Consider the following 21,928-nt stretch of genomic DNA (forward strand, 5'->3'; position numbering starts at 1 on the left):
GCGCCTGTATCCCCTCCGGGGGCTGGGGCTGGCCGCGCACACACGGCGCCTGTATCCCCTCCGGGGGCTGGGGCTGGCCGCGCACACGGCGCCTGTATCCCCTCCGGGGGCTGGCCACACAGCAGGGCAGGCAAGGGCCCGCTGGCAGTGCCAACAGCCCAGGGCTGTGCAGGGCTCCCAGGCACACAGTCCCACTGACCACCCGCTTGCCCCATAAATGCCCCCGGGCAGCCTTGTGGGCGGATCCGTTACCCATGGGGTGAGGCAGAGCAGCTCGTGGGCTGATCCATTACCCATGAGGGAGGGGGAGCAGCTCGTGGGCTGATCCATTACCCTTGAGGGAGGGGGAGCAACTCGTGGGCAGATCCATTACCCATGGGGAGAGGGGGAGCAGCTCGTGGGCAGATCCGTTACCCATGACGGGAGGGGGAGCAGCTCGTGGGCTGATCCGTAACCTGGGGGGGGGCTGAGGGGGAGCAGCTCGTGGGCTGATCCATTACCCATGAGGGAGGGGGAGCAGCTTGTGGACCGATCCATTAGCAATGAGGGACGGAGGTAGAGTAACTCATGGATCAATTCATTAGCCATGGGGGGGGGGGAGGTACAGCAGTTCGTGGAGCAATGCATAAGCAATAGGGGGAAGAAGCAGAGAAGCTCATGGACTGATGTAAGCAATGGGGAGGAGAAAGCAGCTCCTGGACTGATCCATTAGCAATGGGAGGGAAGCTCATGAATTGATCTATTAAGAATGGAGCAGCTGGGTCAATCCGTTAGCGGGGTGGGGGTGGGGGGTGGGGGGGTGGAGCATATAGTGCACTGATCCATTAGCAATGGAGGCGGGGAGGAGAAAGCAGCTCGTGGACTAATCCATTAGCAATGGGGGGAGAAAGTGGAGCAGCTTGTGGACCAATCCATTAGCAATGGGGGGAGGAGGCAGAGAGCTCATGGACAGATCTATTAGCCATGGATGGGGGGAGGAGGCAGAGCAGCTCGGGATTGGCAATGAACTGAGGAAGCAGAGCGGGTCCTGGACCGATCCATTAGCAACGAGGTGGCGGGGGGTGGGTGGGGGTGGAGAAAGCAGCTCCTGGACCAATCTGGAGAATTTCCAGGTGATTCAGCCTTGCCACTTCCTCCGCCAGAGGCAGTTACAACCTCCCGCTGGGTGGAGTCGCTCACGCCCCTCTGATCACACTGCTGCTGCAGGGACATGCTCCCTGCCGCTCCCCGGCTGACTCTGGCCACGCTCGAATGGACCACAAACGCCACCACCCCGCATGTCACAAACGCTCACAACGCGTCTGCCCCCCCTGCGCTGGCTGAAGTCTCACCCTCATCTTACACAGGAGGAAACTGAGGCACACAAGGGGAAAGGACTCGACAAGGGTCAAAGAGGGAGCTGACGTCAGAGCCCGGAAGAGAAGCCAGGAGTCCTGGCTCCCCGGCCTGGGCTCTCAGTCTGCCCATGCAATGAGTGAGCGTCAGGTGTCGAGGGCCATGGGAACACATAACGAATGTTCCTCGAACTGAAAGGGCTGAGCTGGGCTGGTGGGAGCCACGCCGGGATTCCTGGTGGGGAGAGGAGCCTGGGACTCCGTCTCCCTGTGGGGATGTGCTCAGGGTAGAGATCAGGAGCTCTGAGCTCCCATGTGCCCTCAAAGGCTGCTCTGCAGAGTAGAGGGCAAACAGCTGGGGGTGAAATCTACAACCCGACTACCCTTGGGGTGCCCTGCTCGGAGCATGCAAGCGTGACCTGGCCCCTTCATGCCTTCAGGAGCATCGAACAACAGGCAATAGGCTGATTGCTAAGGGGCTGAAGGGCTCCAAAGGCTGGTTCGAAGAGGCACGATTAAAATGGGTTATGCTGGCAATCCCCCGGCCCCTGCTCCGCTATCATGCAAGAAGCAAACGGCCCAAAACTCGGGGTTCTCTCACCATGCTCTCACCAACCTGTTCATACCGGGAAGGTTACCCCAGAAGTACCGGGCCCTGTGCGCTGCAGACACCTCTTTGGCATCAATCATCACTGGGTTGGACTGCAAACAAGGAAAAAAAGCAGTAAAGTAACACAACATGCCCACAGCACAAATGTGCTGCAACACAGCACCATGACAGTGCTGCAACACTGCATCACCCCGCCAACATAGTTCCACAACAGTGCTATAACACTGCATCCCAGCCACCCAACACAGCTCTATGACTGTCCTGTAACACTGCATCCCAGCCCCCCAACACAGCTCTGTGACTGTCCTGTAACACTGCATCCCAGCCACCCAACACAGCTCTGACTGTCCTGTAACACTGCATCCCAGCCCCCCAACACAGCTCTGTGACTGTCCTGTAACACTGCATCCCAGCCCCCAAACACAGCCCCATAACAGTGCTGTCACACTGCATCCCAACCCCCCAACACAGCTCTGTGACTGTCCTGTAACACTGCATCCCAGCCACCCAACACAGCTCTGACTGTCCTGTAACACTGCATCCCAGCCCCCAAACACAGCCCCATAACAGTGCTGTCACACTGCATCCCAGCCACCCAACACAGCTCTGACTGTCCTGTAACACTGCATCCCAGCCCCCAAACACAGCCCCATAACAGTGCTGTGTCACTGCATCCCAGCCCCCCAACACAGCTCTGTGACTGTCCTGTAACACTGCATCCCAGCCCCCCAACACAGCTCTGTGACTGTCCTGTAACACTGCATCCCAGCTCCCCAACACAGCTCTGTGACTGTCCTGTAACACTGCATCCCAGCCCCCAAACACAGCCCCATAACAGTGCTGTCACACTGCATCCCAGCCCCCCAACACAGCTCTGTGACTGTCCTGTAACACTGCATCCCAGCCACCCAACACAGCTCTGACTGTCCTGTAACACTGCATCCCAGCCCCCAAACACAGCCCCATAACAGTGCTGTCACACTGCATCCCAGCCACCCAACACAGCTCTGACTGTCCTGTAACACTGCATCCCAGCCCCCAAACACAGCCCCATAACAGTGCTGTGTCACTGCATCCCAGCCCCCCAACACAGCTCTGTGACTGTCCTGTAACACTGCATCCCAGCCCCCCAACACAGCTCTGTGACTGTCCTGTAACACTGCATCCCAGCCCCCCAACACAGCTCTGTGACTGTCCTGTAACACTGCATCCCAGCCCCCCAACACAGCTCTGTGACTGTCCTGTAACACTGCATCCCAGCCCCCCAACACAGCTCTGTGACTGTCCTGTAACACTGCATCCCAGCCCCCCAACACAGCTCTGTGACTGTCCTGTAACACTGCATCCCAGCCCCCCAACACAGCTCTGTGACTGTCCTGTAACACTGCATCCCAGCCCCCCAACACAGCTCTGTGACTGTCCTGTAACACTGCATCCCAGCCCCCAAACACAGCCCCATAACAGTGCTGTCACACTGTATCCCAATCCACCAACACAGCTCCATGACATCACAGCAACACTGCATTCCAGTCCCCAAGAGAGCTCCATGACTGTGTGTAACCCTAAATACCAGCCCCCTAACATGGTTGTATGGTAGTTCTATCACTTTGCATTGCAGCCCCAGAACACAGCTTCATTATACGGCTGCAACACAGCATCCCACTTCCTAACACACTTCTGAGAGAGTGCTGAAAACTGCATCCCAGCCCCCAACACAGCTGCAGGACACTGCACCCCAGACACAAACATAGATCCATGACAGTGCTGCAATACGGCATCCCAAACCCCAACAGAGCCCCATGACAGTCCTGTCACACTGCATCACAGCCGGCAATACAGCTCCATGACACACAGTATCCCAGCTCCCCAACACAGCTCCACGATATTGCTGTAATACTGCATAGAATCATAGGGCTGGAAGGGACCTCGAGAGGTCATCTAGTCCCATCCCCTGCACTCATGGCAGGACTAAGTATTGTCTAGACCATCCCTGACAGGTGTTTGTCCAACCTGCTCTTAAAAATCCCCAATGATGGAGATTCCACAACCTCCCTAGGCAAATTATTCCAGTGCTTAACCACCCTGACAGTTAGGAACTTTTTCCTAATGTCCAACCTAAACCGCCCTTGCTGCAATTTAAGCCCATTGCTTCTTGTCCTGTCCTCAGAGGCTAAGAAAAACAATTTTTCTCCCTCCTCCTTGTAACAACCTTTTACGTACTTGAAAACTGTTATCATGTCCCCTCTCAGTCTTCTCTTCTCCAGACTAAACAAACCCAATTTTTTCAATCTTCCCTCATAGGTCATGTTTTCTAGACCTTTAATCATTTTTGTTGCTCTTCTCTGGAGTCTCTCTAATTTGTCCACATCTTTCCTGAAATGTGGCGCCCAGAACTGGACACAATACTCCACTTGAGGCCTAATCAGCATGGAGCAGAGCGGAAGAATTACTTCTCGTGTCTTGCTTACAACACTCCTGCTAATACATCCCAGAATGATGTTTGCATTTTCTGCAACAGTGTTACACTGTTGACCTATATTTAGCGTGTGATCCACTATGACCCCCAGATCCCTTTCCACAGTACTCCTTCCTAGGCAGTCATTTCCTATTTTGTATGTGTGCAACTGATTGTTCCTTCCTGAATGGAGTACTTTGCATTTGTCCTTGTTGAATTTCATCCCACTTACGTCAGACCATTTCTCCAGTTTGTCCAGATCATTTTGAATTATAATCCTATCCTCCAATCACTCGCAACCCCCCCCCCCCCCGGCCCCAGCTTGGTATCGTCCACAAACTTTATAAGTGTACTCTCTATGCCATTATCTAAATCATTGATAAAGATGTTGAACAGAACCGGACCCAGAACCGATCCCTGCGGGACCCCACTCATTATGTCCTTCCAGCATGATTGTGAACCACTGATAACTACTCTCTGGGAACAGTTTTCCAATCAGTTATGCACCCACCTTATAGTAGCTCCATCTAGGTTGCATTTCCCTAGTTTGTTTATGAGACGGTCATGCGAGACAGTATCAAAAGCTTTACTAAAGTCAAGATAGACCACATCTACTGCTTCCCCCATATCCACAAGGCTGTCAAAGAAAGCTATCAGGTTGGTTTGATATGATTTGTTTTTGACAAATCCATGCTGACTGTTACTTATCACCTTATTATCTTCTAGATGTTTGCAAATTATTTGCTTCATTATTTGCTCCATTATCTTTCCGGGTACAGAAGTTAAGCTGACTGGTCTGTAATTCCCCGGGTTGTCCTGATTTCCCTTTTTAGAGATGGGCACTAGATTTGCCCTTTTCTAGTCTTCTGGAATATCTCCTACCTTCCAGGACTTCTCAAAGATAATCGCTAATGGCTGAGATATCTCCTCAGTCAGCTCCTTGAGTATTCTAGGATGCATTTCATCAGGCCCTGGTGCCCCGAAGACATCTAATTTGTAATTTTTGACTTGTTCTTTCCCTATTTTAGCCTCTTCTGATCCTACCTCATTTTCACTGGCATTCACTATGTTAGACGTCCAATCGCCACTAACCTTCTTGGTGAAAACCAAAACAAAGAAGTCATTAACACCTCTGCCATTTACACATTATCTGTTATTATTTCCCCCCTCATTGAGTAACCGGCCTACCTTGTCCTTGGTCTTCCTCTTGCTTCTAATGTATTTGTAGAATGTTTACTTGTTACCCTTTATGTCTCTGGCTAGTTTGATCTAGTTTTGTGCCTTGGCCTTTCTAATTTTGTCCCTACATACTTGTGTTATTTGTTTATATTCATCCTTTGTAATTTGACCTAGTTTCCACTTTTTGTAGGACTCTTTCTTGATTTTTAGATCATTGACGATCTCCTGGTTAAGCCAGGGTGGTCTCTTGCCATACTTCCTATCTTTCCTACGCAGTGGGATAGTTTGCTCTTGTGCCCTTAATAATGTCTCTTTGAAAAACGGCCAACTGTCTTCTATTGTCTTTCCCCTTAGCCTTGGTCTACACTACGAGTTTAGGTCAAATTTAGCAGTGTTAGACTGATTTAACCCTGCACCCGTCCACACAACGAAGCCATTTTTATCGACTTAAAGGGGTCTTAAAATCGATTTCTGTACTCCTCCCCGACGAGGGGATTAGTGCTGAAATCGACATCGCCGGGTCGAATTTGGGGGTAGTGTGGACACAATTCGACAGTATTGGCCTCCAGGAGCTATCCCAGAGTGCTCCATTGTGACTGCTCTGGACAGCACTCTCAACTCCGATGCACTGGCCAGGTAGACAGGAAAAGCCCCGTGAACTTTTGAATTTTATTTCCTGTTTGGCCAGCGTGACGAGCTGATCAGCACAGGTGACCATGCAGAGCTCATCAGCAGAGGTGACCATGGAGTCCCAGAATCGCAAAAGAGCTCCAGCATGGACCGAACGGGAGGTACTGGGTCTGATCACTGTATGGGGAGATGAATCCGTGCTATCAGAACTCTGTTCCAAAAGACGAAATGCCAAAATATTTGAAAAAATCTCCAAGGGCATGAAGGACAGAGGCTATAGCAGGGACCCGCAGCAGTGCCGCGGGAAACGTAAGGAGCTCAGGGAAGCCTACCAAAAAACCAGAGAGGCAAACAGCCGCTCCGGGTCAGACCCACAGACATGCCACTTCTATCATGAGCTGCATGCCATTCTAGGGGGTGCCCCTACAACTACCCCAGCCCTGTGCGTGGACTCCTGCAAGGGGGGAGTCTCACACAACAGGGATGAGGATTTGGGGGATGAGGAAGATGATGATGAGGAGGAGGAGGTTGAAGATAGCGCACAGCAGGCAAGCGGAGAAACCGTTCTCCCCGACAGCCAGGAACTGTTTATCACCCTGGAGATATTACCCTCCCAACCCGGGCTCCCGAACCTTGAAGGCAGAGAAGGGACCTCTGGTGAGTGTACCTTTGTAAATATAATACATGGTTTAAAAGCAAGCGTGTTTAATGATTATTTGCCCTGAAGACTTGGGATGTATTTGCGGCCAGTAAAGCTACTGGAATGCAGTCAAGCAACATCCGTTCTTAATCTCTCTGTGTTATGCTCAGGACAGTGATATCATTCACGGTCACCTGGTTGAAATAGGGGAATTTTATTAAGGGGACATTCAGAGGTGGCTGTTCCTGCTGGGCTATGTGCCTGTTGCTGAAAAGAAATCATCCCCGCTGTTAGCCACGCGGTGGGGGGAGGGGTGAAGCGATCATCCCAGAGAATTGGGTGTGAGGGGGGGTTTAGTTGGGTTTGTGCTGCACGTTAACCCGAAAACCGCAGCCCCTCCTTTTAAATGGCCAACCCAACTCTCCCTTTTTTTCCTCCCACAGCTGCAAATGTTTCAACGCTCCCCCTATCATCTCCGTCCCAGAGGCTAGCGCAGATAAGAAGGTGAAAAAAATGCATTCGCGATGAAATGTTCTCTGAGCTCATGCAGTCCTCCCGCACTGAAAGAGCCCAGCAGAATGCGTGGCGGCAGACAATGTCAGAGTCCAGGAAAGCACAAAATGAATGCGAGAACAGGAGGGACGCACGAGAGGATAGATGCCTGGAGCAAGAGGAGCGGTGGCGACAGTGTGATGAGAGGAGGCAGGATGCAATGCTGAGGCTACTGGAGGATCAAACTGATATGCTCCGGCGTATGGTTGAGGTGCAGGAAAAGCAGCAGGAGCACAGACCGCTGCTGCAGCCCCTGTGTAACCAACCGCCCTCCTCCCCAAGTTCCATAGCCTCCTCACCCAGACGCCCAACAACGCGGGGGGTTCCGGCCATCCAACCACTCCACCCCAGAGGACTGCCCAAGCAACAGAAGGCTGGTATTCAATAAGTTTTGAAGTGCAGTGTGGCCTTGTCCTTCCCCGCTCCCGTCATCCACCAGCCCACCCGGTGCTTCCCTAATCCCCCACCCCTCCTGGGCTACCTTGGCAGTTATCCCCCTATTTCTGTGACTAATTAATAAAGAATGCATGAATTTGAAACAACAATGACTTTATTGCCTCTGCAAGCAGTGATCAAAGTGGGGAGGGGAGGGCGGTTGGCTTACAGGGAAGTAGAGTGAACCAAGGGGGTGGGTTTTCATCAAGAAGAAACAAACAGAACTTTCACACCGTAGCCTGGCCAGTCATGAAACTGGTTTTCAAAGCTTCTCTGATGCGCAGCGCACCCTGCTGTGCTCTTCTAACCGCCCTGGTGTCGGGCTGCGCGTAATCAGCAGCCAGGCGATTTGCCTCAACCTCCCACCCCGCCATAAACGTCTCCCCCTTACTCTCACAGATATTGTGGAGCACACAGCAAGCAGTAATAAAGCTGGGAATATTGGTTTTGCTGAGTTCTAACCGAGTCAGTAAACTGCGCCAGCGCGCTTTTAAACATCCAAATGCACATTCTACCACCATTCTGCACTTGCTCAGCCTATAGTTGAACAGCTCCTGACTACTGTCCAGGGTGCCTGTGTACAGCTTCATGAGCCATGGCATTAAGGGGTAAGCTGGGTCCCCAAGGATAACTATGGGCATTTCAACATCCCCAACAGTTATTTTCTGGTCTGGAAAGTAAGTCCCTTGCTGCAGCCGTTCAGACAGACCGGAGTTCCTGAAGATGCGAGTGTCATGTACCTTTCCTGGCCATCCCACGTTGATGTTGGTGAAACGTCCCTTGTGATCCACCAGTGCTTGCAGCACCATTGAAAAGTACCCCTTGCGGTTTATGTACTGGCTGCCTTGGTGGTCCGGTCCCAAGATAGGGATATGCGTTCTGTCTATCGGCCCACCACAGTTAGGGAATCCCATTGCAGCAAAGCCATCTACTATGACCTGCACATTTCCCAGAGTCACTACCTTTGATAGCAGCAGCTCAGTGATTGCGTTGGCTACTTGCATGACAGCAACCCCCACAGTAGATTTGCCCACTCCAAATTGATTCCCGACTGACAGTTAGCTGTCTGGCGTTGCAAGCTTCCAGAGGGCTATCGCCACTCACTTGTGAACTGTGAGGGCTGCTCTCATTTTGGTATTCTTGCGCTTCAGGGCAGGGGAAAGCAAATCACAAAGTTCCATGAAAGTGCCCTTACGCATGCGAAAGTTTCGCAGCCACTGGGAATCATCCCAGACCTGCAACACTATGCGGTCCCACCAGTCTGTGCTTGTTTCCCGGGCCCAGAATCGGCGTTCCACGGCATGAACCTGCCCCATTACCACCATGATATCCAAATTGCCAGGGCCCGTGCTTTGAGAGAAGTCTGTGTCCATGTTCTCATCACTCTCGTCACCACGCTGCCGTCGCCGCCTCGCCTGCTTTTGCAGGTTCTGGTGCTGCAGATACTGCAGGATAATGCGCGAGGTGTTTACAGAGCTTATAACTGCCGCGGTGGTCTGAGCGGGCTCCATGCTTGCTGTGATATGGTGTCTGCAGGACAGCAGAGTGGCAGCGGAAGTGTGACGATGGTTTGCAGCCCTATTGTACTGTCTGCTGCCAGCAGCACCCAGGACACAACAGCGGTGGCTGAGCTGAGCGGGCTGCACGCTTGCCGTGGTATGGCGTCTGTGCGGAAAAAAAGGCGCGAAACGATTGTCTGCCGTTGCTTTCACGGAGGGAGAGGCGACTGACGACATGTACCCAAAACCACCCGTGACAATGTTTTTGCCCCGTCAGGCACTGGGAGCTCAATCCAGAATTCCAATGGGTGGCAGCGACTGCGGGAACTATGGGATAGCTACCCACAGTGCAACGCTCCGAAAGTCAACGCTAGCCTCGGTACTGTGGACGCACTCCGCCAACTTAATGCGCTTAGTGGGGACACACACAATCGACTGTATAAAATTGCTTCCTAAAAAATCGACTTCTATAAATTCAACCTAATTTCATAATGTAGACATCCCCTTAGACTTGTTTCCCATGGGATCTTACCTACCAACTCCCTGAGTTTGCTGAAGTCTGCCTTCTTGATATCCATTGTCTTTATTGTGCTGTTCTCCCTCCTACCATTCCTTAGAATCACACTTTCACCCAAGCTGCCTTCCGCTTTCAAATTCTCAACCAGTTCCTCCCTATTTGTCGAAATCAAATCTAGAACAGCCCCTCCCCTGGTAGCTGTCTCCACCTTCTGAAATAAAAAACAATTGTCTCCAGTACATTCCAAGAACTTGGATAATCTGTGCCCTGCGGTGTTATCCTCCCAACGGATGTCTGGGGAGTTGAAGTCTCCCATCACCACCAAGTCCTGCATGCCAGCCCCCACATAGCTCCATGACAGCACTGCAACACTGCATCCCAGCCCCTTATAGAGATCCATGACTGTGCTGTAACACTGCATCACAGTCCACAACACAGCTACATGACAGTCCTGTAACACTGCAGACCAGCCACCAATACAGCTCCATGACACCACTGCAACACTGCATCATAGCCGCCAACCCAGCTCCATAAAAGTGTTGCAACACTGCATCCCAGCCACCTGCACAAATCCATGACAACACTGCAACACTCCATAACAGCACACCAAACAATCCACAGCAGTGCTGTAACACTGCATCCCAGCCCCTCAACACAGCTCCATGACAGTGCTCCAACACTGCATCCCAGCCCCCCAACAGCTCCACAACAATGCTGTAACACTGCATCCCAGCCCCTTAACACAGCTCCATGACAAAGCTGTAACACTGCATCCCAGCCCCTTAACACAGCTCCATGACAGTGCTCCAACACTGCATCCCAGCCCCTTAACACAGCTCCATGACAGTGCTCCAACACTGCATCCCAGCCCCTTAACACAGCTCCATGACAGTGCTGTAACACTGCATCCCAGCCCCTTAACACAGCTCCATGACAGTGCTGTAACACTGCATCCCTGCCCCTTAACACAGCTCCACGACAGTGCTCCAACACTGCATCCCAGCCCCTTAACACAGCTCCATGACAGTACTCCAACACTGCATCCCAGCCCCCCAACAGCTCCACAACAATGTTGTAACACTGCACTCCAGCCCCTTAACACAGCTCCATGACAGTGCTGTAACACTGCATCCCAGCCCCTTAACACAGCTCCATGACAGTACTCCAACACTGCATCCCAGCCCCCCAACAGCTCCACAACAATGTTGTAACATTGCACCCCAGCCCCTTAACGCAGCTCCATGACAGTGCTGTAACACTGCATCCCTGCCCCTTAACACAGCTCCACGACAGTGCTCCAACACTGCATCCCAGACCCTTAACACAGCTCCATGACAGTGCTCCGACATACATGAACGGAGAACCTTTACTGAGGTGGATACTGGACAAAACACTAAAGGGGAAGAAAGACCAGGATCTGAACACATACTATGGTTCAGGATGAAGTTGAAAAACACCATAAATACTAAACAAACCAGACTGTCTAAACAGGAGGCGTGGTATGATAAACATATTTGGAAACGCCGCCCTGTCATGAATTTGTTGGTACTGTTAAGTTTCATAATACACAGTCTGTTGGTTATGACAAAGAATCTGGTGCGGATGGTAAATCCTTTAAAAATGTGTAACATGCATGATTTTGGGGGGGGGGGAATGTAAACACGGTAGGAGTGGTAACAAGGAAGTCCTATAAGAATACTGTTTCTCAGCTAGTACCTGTAAACAGGCTTAGGGCTTGGCACAGCAGAAAAAGCATAACAAACTTTGACTGCTGTGTGGAAGGGGAAACTGAGGCACATCGCCTCATGACATTGGTGGCTGAATGCCAAGACACCTACACTCTAAAAGATATTGATATTTGCATTATGGTAACAATGCTACACACAAGAATGTTTTCAGGCAACCTGGAAAAAGAAACACAGAACCTTGCAAAAATGCCTGGGGATAACACTGCAATGTTTGGTAACACTTGGGAGTTGTATAACCAAAACCTAAAGAGGACATTCGGCACCTGCCTTCGCTTTGTCAGTGACTAATCCTCTGGCAGTAATCTAAGGGGAGAGCTGTGACACTGCACCCCATATTCTTCATAGAGATGTTATTAGGATATGATTATGGCATAACTACGATGTATTTTATGCAAGACAGGTCATGTGAGATATCACTGGAAAGGTTCTGATTTACTGAATGCACTTCTCCTATTTGTATGCGTGTATCAGTTCTGTATCTGAAGTTAGGAATATTGTCTCTGCATCCATTACAAATGTGTTTACCCCTGGGGAACGCTCACTAGGCAGAATGCACTCAGTCTAGATGGCTGGCTGGGAAGGGCCCATTCAGGTTAAAGGGCCATTAGGAGAAAACAATAGGTCTTAGGAAAAGCTTATCTCCCACCGGGCGCTGTAAACAGCCTCTGGCTCATGGCTGCTAGGACTCCACAGGGTCACGTGACCAGGTCATCTGGTACTAGACCCCATCTTGGAATACCAGTATTTTTCCACTGACTGGCGTGGGAACGAAGCTTGAAGACAAAGAGTTCCTGCGTGTGATATGCAAAAGCTACATAAGGCAGGGGAGTGATAGCATCGGGGTTCTTCACCGACTCCCCGCCCCAAAAACACCCGAGGAACAAGGACTGAACTGGGAGACGTGCTGGACCCAGGCTGAAGGAATTTTTAGCCTGTGAAAGGAACATGTGGCGGTTTTAAGCTGTAAGCAAGTGCAGCTGGCCCCTTAAGAATCTCTGCAGCCTGCTTGAATCATCATTTAGGGTGAGAATTTGCTACTCATAGCCAATCTCTTTAGTAAATTAAGCTTAGGTTGTGTTTTTGTTTATTTGCTAGGTAACCTGCTTTGATCTTTTGCTATCCCTTATAACCACTTAAAATCTATCTTTTGTAGTTAATAAACTTGTTTTTGCTTTATCACAAACCAGTGTGTGGGAGTCATAACTTGGGGCAAAAAGCTGTTGTATATTCTCTCTCCACATTGAGGGAGGGGGTGAGCTTACGCTGTACAGTTCCCTGTGCAGCACAAGACAGTGTCATTTGGGGTTTATACTCCAGAGGGGTTTGTGCACTTGAGCAGCAGGGTAGTTCCTTAGCTGAGCCTCCCCATGCCGAGCGGATCACAGCGTCTGGGTGTGTCCCTACCTGGGCGAGGGCTTGGCAGGCTGCTTACAGCCGGACAGTATAGAGGGAGCCCAGGCTGGTGGGTCGGGGGCTCAGTGGTACCCCCGTTCCAGGTGGCACCCCGGGGGGAACCCATCACAACTGCGTCCCAGACTGCAATGCAGCTCCACAACAGTGCTTCAATAGTGTATCCCAGCCCCTTAACACACCTGCATGACAGTGGTGCAACACTGCATGAGCCCGCCAACACAGCTCCACAACAGTGCTGCAAACCTGCACCCTAGTTCCCAACACAGCTCAACGATACTGCTCTAGCACTGCATCCCAGCCCACAACACACCTCCATGATAGTGCTGTAACACTGCATCACAAACCCCAACACAGCTGCATGACACTGCTGTACCACGCATAACAGCTCCCAACACACCGCAATGATAGTGCTGCAATACTACATCACAGCCCTTAGCAGAGCTCCACGACAGTGCCGTGAGACCGCACCCCAGCCACACACGCGGCTCCACGACAGTGCCGTGAGACCGCACCCCAGCCACACACGCGGCTCCACGACAGTGCCGTGAGACCGCACCCCAGCCACACACGCGGCTCCACGACAGTGCCGTGAGACCGCACCCCAGCCACACACGCGGCTCCACGACAGTGCCGTGACACCGCACCCCAGCCACACACGCGGCTCCACGACAGTGCCGTGACACCGCACCCCAGCCACACACGCGGCTCCACGACAGTGCCGTGACACCGCACCCCAGCCACACACGCGGCTCCACGACAGTGCCGTGACACCGCACCCCAGCCACACACGCGGCTCCACGACAGTGTCGTGACACCGCACCCCAGCCACAAACGCGGCTCCACGACAGTGCCGTGACACCGCACCCCAGCCACAAACGCGGCTCCATGACAGTGCCGTGACACTGCATCACAGACCCCAACACGGCTCCATGACAGTGCCGTGACACCGCACCCCAGCCACACACACGGCTCCATGACAGTGCTATAACACGGCATCCCAGCTGTCTGACACAGCTCCACAACAATGCTGTAACACGGCATCCCAGCCCCGAACACAAGGAGTGCTCTAACACTGCACCTTAGCCCCACATCACAGCTCTATGACAGTGCTGCAACACTGATCACAGACCCCAACAAGGCTACAGGAGATTGCTGCAATATTGCATTACAGACCCGAACAGAGCGCTATGCCAATGCTGCAACACTGCATCCCAGCTCCGTGATAATGCTGTAAAACACAGTTCCTAACCTTTCTGTAACGGTTGTTCTTTGAGATGTGTTGCTCAGGTCCATTCCAATATAGTTGTGCGCATTGCGTGCACCATCGCTGGAAGTTTTTCCCCAGTGGTATCTGTTGGGTTGACTCTGGTGCCCCCGGAGTGGCACTTTCATGGCACACAGGGAGCTGGCTGGGATGATTTAGTTGGGGTTGGTCCTGTTTTGAGCAGGGGGTTGGACTAGATACCTCCTGAGGTCCCTTCCAACCCTGAGATTCTATGACCTGCCGACCCGCCTCCTCCTCAGTTGCTTCTTGCCGGAACTCTGACAGGGGGCAGGCGGGTGGGTCTTGGAATGGATGTGAGCAACACATCTCGATGAACAGCTGTTACGAGAGGTAGGTAACCATTCTTTCTTCTTCAAGTGCTTGCTCGTGTCCATTCCAGTCTAGGTGGTTCCCAAGCAATCAGTCAAGTGGTGGGACTGGCGTTTTACTAAGACAGATTGGACTCTGCTGTACCAAAAGCTGCATCATTTCTGGCCTGCTAAGTGATGGTATAGTAGTGCATGGTGAGCGTGTGGACAGAAGACCAGGTCATTGCCCAGCAGATATCCAGGATCGGGACTGGAGCCACGAATGCCGCTGAAGAGGCTTGCGATCTCGTGGAGTGCGCTGTCAAGGGATTGGGATCGGTGCTAGGACTGCCATCGGCAGGGAGTTGAGCCCCAAGAGGATGAGCGAGATGCTGGGCGGTGTCTCACCATCACTGTCAGCTTGTCCAAGATGGGCACTTGCCTCCACAGGACGGGTTCTGCGGTACCGGGGCTGTCCCTGATGGGCCTTGGCTCAGGGAAGGCGTTAAAAGGGACAGAAGGCTTCTTGATGCTTCATATGCCTCTGGTGTAGTTGGCATGGCCAGGGCTGAGTCCCCTCCATGGCTCACCCTAGGCGGGGCATCCATACGCACCAGACTCGACGGGCCCCTTTCCGGGACTGGAGTGGCCCGGCACGGGTCTCTCTCTCTCTGTGGCTCTCCTCGGGGGGATCGTCCCCAATGTGACTTTTTTCTTTTTCTTCGGCACCAGTGATGGGGAGCGGTGCCGACCGGCCAGGGTTGACTTCTTGGTGGCCGGAGCAGTTTGTTGGTGCCGGGGATCCTGGACCCCGCTGAGACTCTCTAAATGAGGCCGGGGCACTCCTGATGGAGGAGGGGCTCAATGCCGGGTCGGGCTCCGAAGAAGGGCGAAGTGCCACCTCCATTAGGAGAAATTTGAGTCCAGTGTCTCTTTCATTCTTCGTCCTGGGCTTTAAAGTTCTTACAGGTCCGGCACTTATCCAGAACGTGGCCCCTCCCGGGCAGTTGAGGCAGCTGCTGGGCTGTTGGAAGCCCTGGGGCCCCAGTGGTAAGCCCCACAGGGTGGGAGCTTACAAGTACCCAAATCTAACCAATGATTTGCTAACCACGACTAACTGAACGTTCTACACTCTGTCTACAATCTATTTCCAGGAAAGCACTAAGGAGTATCACTTGCAGAGCACGAGAACAAAACCATTCCAGGGACTGTCATGGACGCGGAGAGGGAACTGAGGAGGCGGTGGGTCGACAGGCCCCTATATACCGTGCCAGGAAGGCGCCACTCCAGGGGGCACCAGAGTCGACCTGACGGATATCACTAGGGGAAAAACTTCTGGCAACGGTGCACATGACATGCACACAACTATATTGGAATAGACACGAGCAAACACTCAAAGAAGAACATTGCATCCTAGCCCCCAACACAGCTCCAGACGGTGCTGCAACACTGCATAAAAGATCCCAACACAGCTCTACAACTGTGCTACCACACTGCACCACACACCCCAACAAAGATACATGATTGCTGCAATACTGCATTACATATCCAAACAGAGCTCCATGACAGTGCTGTAACATTGCATCCCAGCCCCCGAAAACCGCTTCAAGAGAATGACGTAACACTGCAAACAAAGGAAACGCAGTGGATCTAATTTATCTCGATTTCAGTAAGGCATTTGATACGGTTCCACATGGGGAATTATTAGCTAAATTGGAAAAGATGGGGATCAATATGAAAACTGAAAGGTGGATAAGGAACTGGTTAAAGGGGAGACTACAACGAGTCGTACTGAAAGATGAACTGTCAGGCTGGAGGGAGGTTACTAGTGGAGTTCCTCAGGGATCGGTTTTGGGACCAGTCTGATTTAATCTTTTTATTACTGACCTTGGCACAAAAAGTGGAAATGTGCTAATAAAGTTTGAGGATGACACAAAGCTGGGAGGTATTGCTAATACAGAGAAGGACCGGGATATCATACAGGAAGATCTGGATGACCTTGTAAACTGGAGTAATAGGATGAAATTTAATAGTGAAAAGTGCAAGGTCATGCATTTAGGGATTCATAACAAGAATTTTGGTTATAAATTGGGGACACATCAGTTGGAAGTAACAGAGGAGGAGAAGGACCTCGGAGTATTGGTTGATCACGGGATGACTATGAGCCGCCAATGTGATATGGCTGTGAAAAAAGCTAATGCGGTCTTGGGATGCATCAGGCGAGGTATTTCCAGTAAAGATAAGGAGATGTTAGTACCGTTATACAAGGCACTGGTGAGACCTCATCTGGAATATTGTGTGCAGTTCTGGTCTCATGTTTAAGAAGGATGAATTCAAACTGAAACAGGTACAGAGAAGGGCTACTAGGATGATCCGAGGAATGGAAAATCTGTTTTATGAAAGGAGACTCCAAGAGCTTGGCTTGTTTAGCCTAACCAAAAGAAGGCTGAGGGGAGATATGATTGCTCTTTATAAATATATCAGAGCCTCCCAAGGGGAGCAGTGGGGGCAAAAGACATATCTGGCTTCAAGACTAAGCTTGATAAGTTTATGGAGGGGATGGTATGATGGGATAGCCTCATTTTGGCAATTAATTGATCTTTGACTATTAGCGGTAAATATGCCCAATGGCTTGTGATGGGATGTTAGATGGGGTGGGATCAGAGTTACTACAGAGAATTCTTTCCTGGGTCTCTGGCTGGTGAGTCTTGCCCACATGTTCAGGGTTTAACTGATCGCCATATTTGGGGTCAGGAAGGAATTTTCCTCCAGGGCAGATTGGCAGAGGCCCTGGAGGTTTTTCGCCTTCCTCTGCAGCGTGGGGCACGGGTCACTTGCTGGAGGATTCTCTGCACCTTGAGGTCTTTAAACCACGATTTGAGGACTTCAATAACTCAGACATAGGTTAGGGGTTTGTTACAGGAGTGGGTGGGTGAGATTATGTGGCCTGCGTTGTGCAGGAGGTCAGACTAGATGACCATAATGGTCCCTTCTGACCTTAAAGTCTATGAGTTCCATGACACTGAAGTAACACTGCATCACAGCCCCAAACACAGCTCTACAATAGTACTGCAACACTGCATCCCAGCGGAACACAGCTCCATGACAGGCATGCGTCTGACGAAGTGGGTATTCACCCACGAAAACTTATGCTTCAATACATCTGTTAGTCTTAAAGGTGCCACAGGACTCTCTGTTGCTTTCTACAGATCCAGACTAACACGGCTACCCCTCTGATACTTAGCTCCATGACAGTGCTGTAACACTGCATCGCAACCCCCAACACAGGTAACACAGCCCCTAACACAGTTCCACGACAGTGCTGTAACACTGCATCGCAACCCCCAACACAGGTAACACAGCCCCTAACACTGTTCCACGACAGTGCTGTAACACTGCATCGCAACCCCCAACACAGGTAACACAGCCCCTAACACTGTTCCACGACAGTGCTGTAACACTGCATCGCAACCCCCAACACAGGTAACACAGCCCCTAACACAGTTCCACGACAGTGCTGTAACACTGCATCGCAACCCCCAACACAGGTAACAGAGCCCCTAACACTGTTCCACGACAGTGCTGTAACACTGCATCGCAACCCCCAACACAGGTAACACAGCCCCTAACACTGTTCCACGACAGTGCTGTAACACTGCATCGCAACCCCCAACACAGGTAACACAGCCCCTAACACAGTTCCACGACAGTGCTGTAACACTGCATCGCAACCCCCAACACAGGTAACACAGCCCCTAACACTGTTCCACGACCGTGCTGTAACACTGCATCGCAACCCCCAACACAGGTAACACAGCCCCTAACACAGTTCCACGACAGTGCTGTAACACTGCATCGCAACCCCCAACACAGGTAACACAGCCCCTAACACTGTTCCACGACAGTGCTGTAACACTGCATCGCAACCCCCAACACAGGTAACACAGCCCCTAACACTGTTCCACGACAGTGCTGTAACACTGCATCGCAACCCCCAACACAGGTAACACAGCCCCTAACACAGTTCCACGACAGTGCTGTAACACTGCATCGCAACCCCCAACACAGGTAACACAGCCCCTAACACAGTTCCACGACAGTGCTGTAACACTGCATCGCAACCCCCAACACAGGTAACACAGCCCCTAACAGAGTTCCACGACAGTGCTGTAACACTGCATCGCAACCCCCAACACAGGTAACACAGCCCCTAACACTGTTCCACGACAGTGCTGTAACACTGCATCGCAACCCCCAACACAGGTAACACAGCCCCTAACACAGTTCCACGACAGTGCTGTAACATGCCTCTGCGCTGCACTGTAAGACCCTAACTATGCTGCACTGCAGTGGTGCAACAGCTCTGCCACACAGCTGTGCTGCAAGGACACAAACCGCTCTTTAAACATGCCAGGGTCTAAACCCTGCCTGTCTGAGGAGCACCTATCCCAAGAGAGCTTTGCTGGGGGCGGGCGTGTGTGCACCAGGAGCTCCCCGTTCTCAGGGCTGACAGCAGACAGGGATCAGGCAGGCGCTGGCTATGCCGTCAGACAGCAGCACTCAGAGGCATGGCGAGCACTCCTCCATGGGCTCCAGACACTGTCTTCGGTTCCGCGCACCACATTACCAGCCGCCACTGACCACCTGGAGAGAGCTCCGGAACTGGGCCAAGGGCTAAACCTGTCCGCCTTGGCTCGGGGGCAGAAGGGACCCGCTGACTAAAGGCAGGGCAGGGCAGGGCGTTAAGCCGAGGGGGAAGGGTGGAACTAGGGGTCATGGGACGAAACGGAGAAAGGAGCAAGCCTGCCAGTGTGTGTGTGTGTGTGTGTGTGTGTGTGTGTGTGTGTGTGTGTGTGTGTGTGTGTGTGTGTGTGTGTGTGTGTGTGTGTGTGTAGCATCTCCCCCGAGCTCTGGCTGGCCAGCAGGGCGCTGGGACCCCAGTGCCCTCTGGTGGTTAGACCGGGTCATTGCACACACTGTGTTCGGCAGCCCTGAAAGGCGGGCTGCTCTGGGGCAGGGAGAGAGGGTCTGCACTGACTGCCCACGGCTGGGGCTCGGACACCCCCACGCCCGTCACCCCCAGCCCTCCGGTGCACGCAGTGCCAGGAACCCCAGCCCCACTGCTCGGGGTCAGCCCCCCAACGCTCGCAGCACGGAAAGCTGGTTCAGATTCCCGTCCTGCAGCTGCCCCCGCCCCCTTCTCCTCTAAACCAAACCCCGGGGGAGAGCTGACCCAGCCAGTGCCAGAGACACGTGGGGGTGCTCTGCCAGCTGGCTCCATGTACCCACCCCCCGAGTCACCCCAGACCAGGCCCCGCCAGTCACAGCCAGTCCCTGCCCCGAAGGGCAGACAGAGCCCAGTGACGGTCTGGGGGTGCCGCGGTGGGGAGGTTAGCTGGATGCGAAGGGAAGGGGACAGGTATGGATGGAGTGAAGCTGAGGCAAGGAGGCGGGTTGGAGGGCAGAGAAGCCCAGAAAGCTCTCCGAATGGCCAGAGGGCCACAGGTCCCTGCTTTGGCGGCTTCTCTTCCCTCCGGCATCCTCTGGCTCCTAGAGTGGGAGGGGGGTGGCTCCCCTGCAGTTCTGGGGCCAGGGGTGGCCCTAACTGGGCCCCCTTTCTATCCAGCCAACCCCCACAACGGGCACAGGTGGGGATCCTCTCCACCAGCAGCCCACGCAGGGTTGCCCCCTCCCTCCTTGCCCCACCAGGGACTCCTGAAAGTTTTGACAAACCACTACAAAGTGTAGGCAAGCCCAGGTGTTCACAGGTCCCCCGGCCAGATGGGACCATTGGGAGCAGCTCCTCTGCCACCGCGGTACAGCACTTCCCCAACACAATCACTTACGGAACTACAGCCGGCAGTTCAGAAAAACATCCCGATGGAGTGACAATCGCCACTGCTGGAGAATCCCGCACGGACATTGTTCCAGTGCTTAGTTATCCGCACTGTCAAAAACGTAACCGTACTGCCAGTCTGGATCTGTCTGGCTTCAGCTGCCAGCCCCTGGCTCGTGTTAGCCCTTCCCCTGCCAGCCTGAGGGGCCCGTTCCCACGTAGGTACTTACAGCCTGGGACCCAGGCACCCCTGAACCTGCTCTGGTGACACAGACTCAAGGAGTTCAATGTCTCCAGGAGGCAGGTTTTCTAACCCGTTCATCAGTCTCGTGGCTCTTCTCGGACCCCTCGCCAATGTAGCCACATCCTCCGGGATCTGTGGGCACCAGAACTGCACGTGGGATTCAAGCAGAGGTCGCACCAGAGCCAAACAGAGGTGACTCCTCCCCTCCCCTGCCCATTGTGGCTCTTGCCCCCCCTCTGGGTGACGGGTGTCACGTCTCAGCGGGCCCCACCCAGCTAGCCACTCCAGGGCACATGTGCACATGGCTGGGGTTCAGTCACACACACGGGCGCTGAGGACTCGTCGGACAGGTACCAGCCTATGGAAGCCCCCCCAGACCCAAAGCCAGACCCTGCTGGGAGCTCAGGACTCGCTGGCGACTAGGGGAGGGCCGGCAGGTTTCCGCGGTAGTGCTCACCTCTAAGAAGCGTGAAATGTCCCGCTTGTCGCTCACCCCCATGGCCACCACGTTCTCAAAGAGCCAGAAGAAGGGCCGGTCGTCGCCCTCCTTGGGCCGGGCTTCGTGGAGAAGGCGGTAGAACTCGAAGAAGAGCCGTCCAGTGCCCTCTGGGCAGCAGGAAGAGAGAAGAGACACGGGTGAGCTGCTGACAGCCCGCCTCAGCCTGGACTGGACTGCAGGAGAGCCGGCGTGGCCGGCTCGGACACCTACCGTAAAGACCCTTCCTGGCAGGGTTGACAATGGAGAGGTCATTACACGGGCTCCCTCCAATCACCAGGTCAAAAGGGCCCCATTCCTGTATCTGCAACACAGAGACGCCAGCGAGAGGTTATGGGGGGCAAAGGAGGCGAGTCTCCCTTGGTATGCGGCGGTGGGGAAACCTAGGCTGGAATATGGACTCCAGTTCTGGGGGCCACATTTTACACAGATGTTGAAAAACTGCAGAGGGGGCAGAAAAGAACCACAAAAATGATTCCAGGGCTGGAGAAAACGCCCCCTAGTGCGCGATTTAGAGCCCAAGGGAGCCTGAGAGGTAACCTGGCCCCAGCGTCTAAGGACTGTCCCAGGGAGATGATACCAGGTACCAGAGGGCTCCTTCCTCTAGCGGAGACAGGCAGAACAAGAACCAATGGCTGGAAGCTGACGCCAGACACAGTCAATGAGAAACCGCTCACCTTTTGTTAACCGTGCAGGTGACTAACCACTGCGGGAAACTCCCAAGGGAAGGGGTGGATTCTCCACCCCTTGGTGAATTCAGACACAGCC

General features: G+C 53.0%; 1 protein-coding gene across 1 annotated transcript in view; it reads right to left on the reverse strand.

Moving 5' to 3' along the window:
- DNMT3A (DNA methyltransferase 3 alpha) overlaps positions 1-21,928 on the reverse strand; it is a 125,722-nt gene that overhangs the window by 3,391 nt on the left and 100,403 nt on the right. Inside the window, exons 16-18 of the mRNA XM_065400610.1 lie at positions 21,374-21,464; positions 21,122-21,270; positions 1,951-2,036 (exon numbers count right to left, since the gene is read on the reverse strand). Of these exons, the coding sequence (XP_065256682.1) occupies positions 1,951-2,036; positions 21,122-21,270; positions 21,374-21,464 (326 nt within the window). The remainder of the gene's footprint in view (positions 1-1,950; positions 2,037-21,121; positions 21,271-21,373; positions 21,465-21,928) is intronic.

The sequence above is a fragment of the Emys orbicularis genome, chromosome 3, assembly GCF_028017835.1.
Source record: "Emys orbicularis isolate rEmyOrb1 chromosome 3, rEmyOrb1.hap1, whole genome shotgun sequence".
Taxonomy (NCBI): domain Eukaryota; kingdom Metazoa; phylum Chordata; order Testudines; family Emydidae; genus Emys; species Emys orbicularis.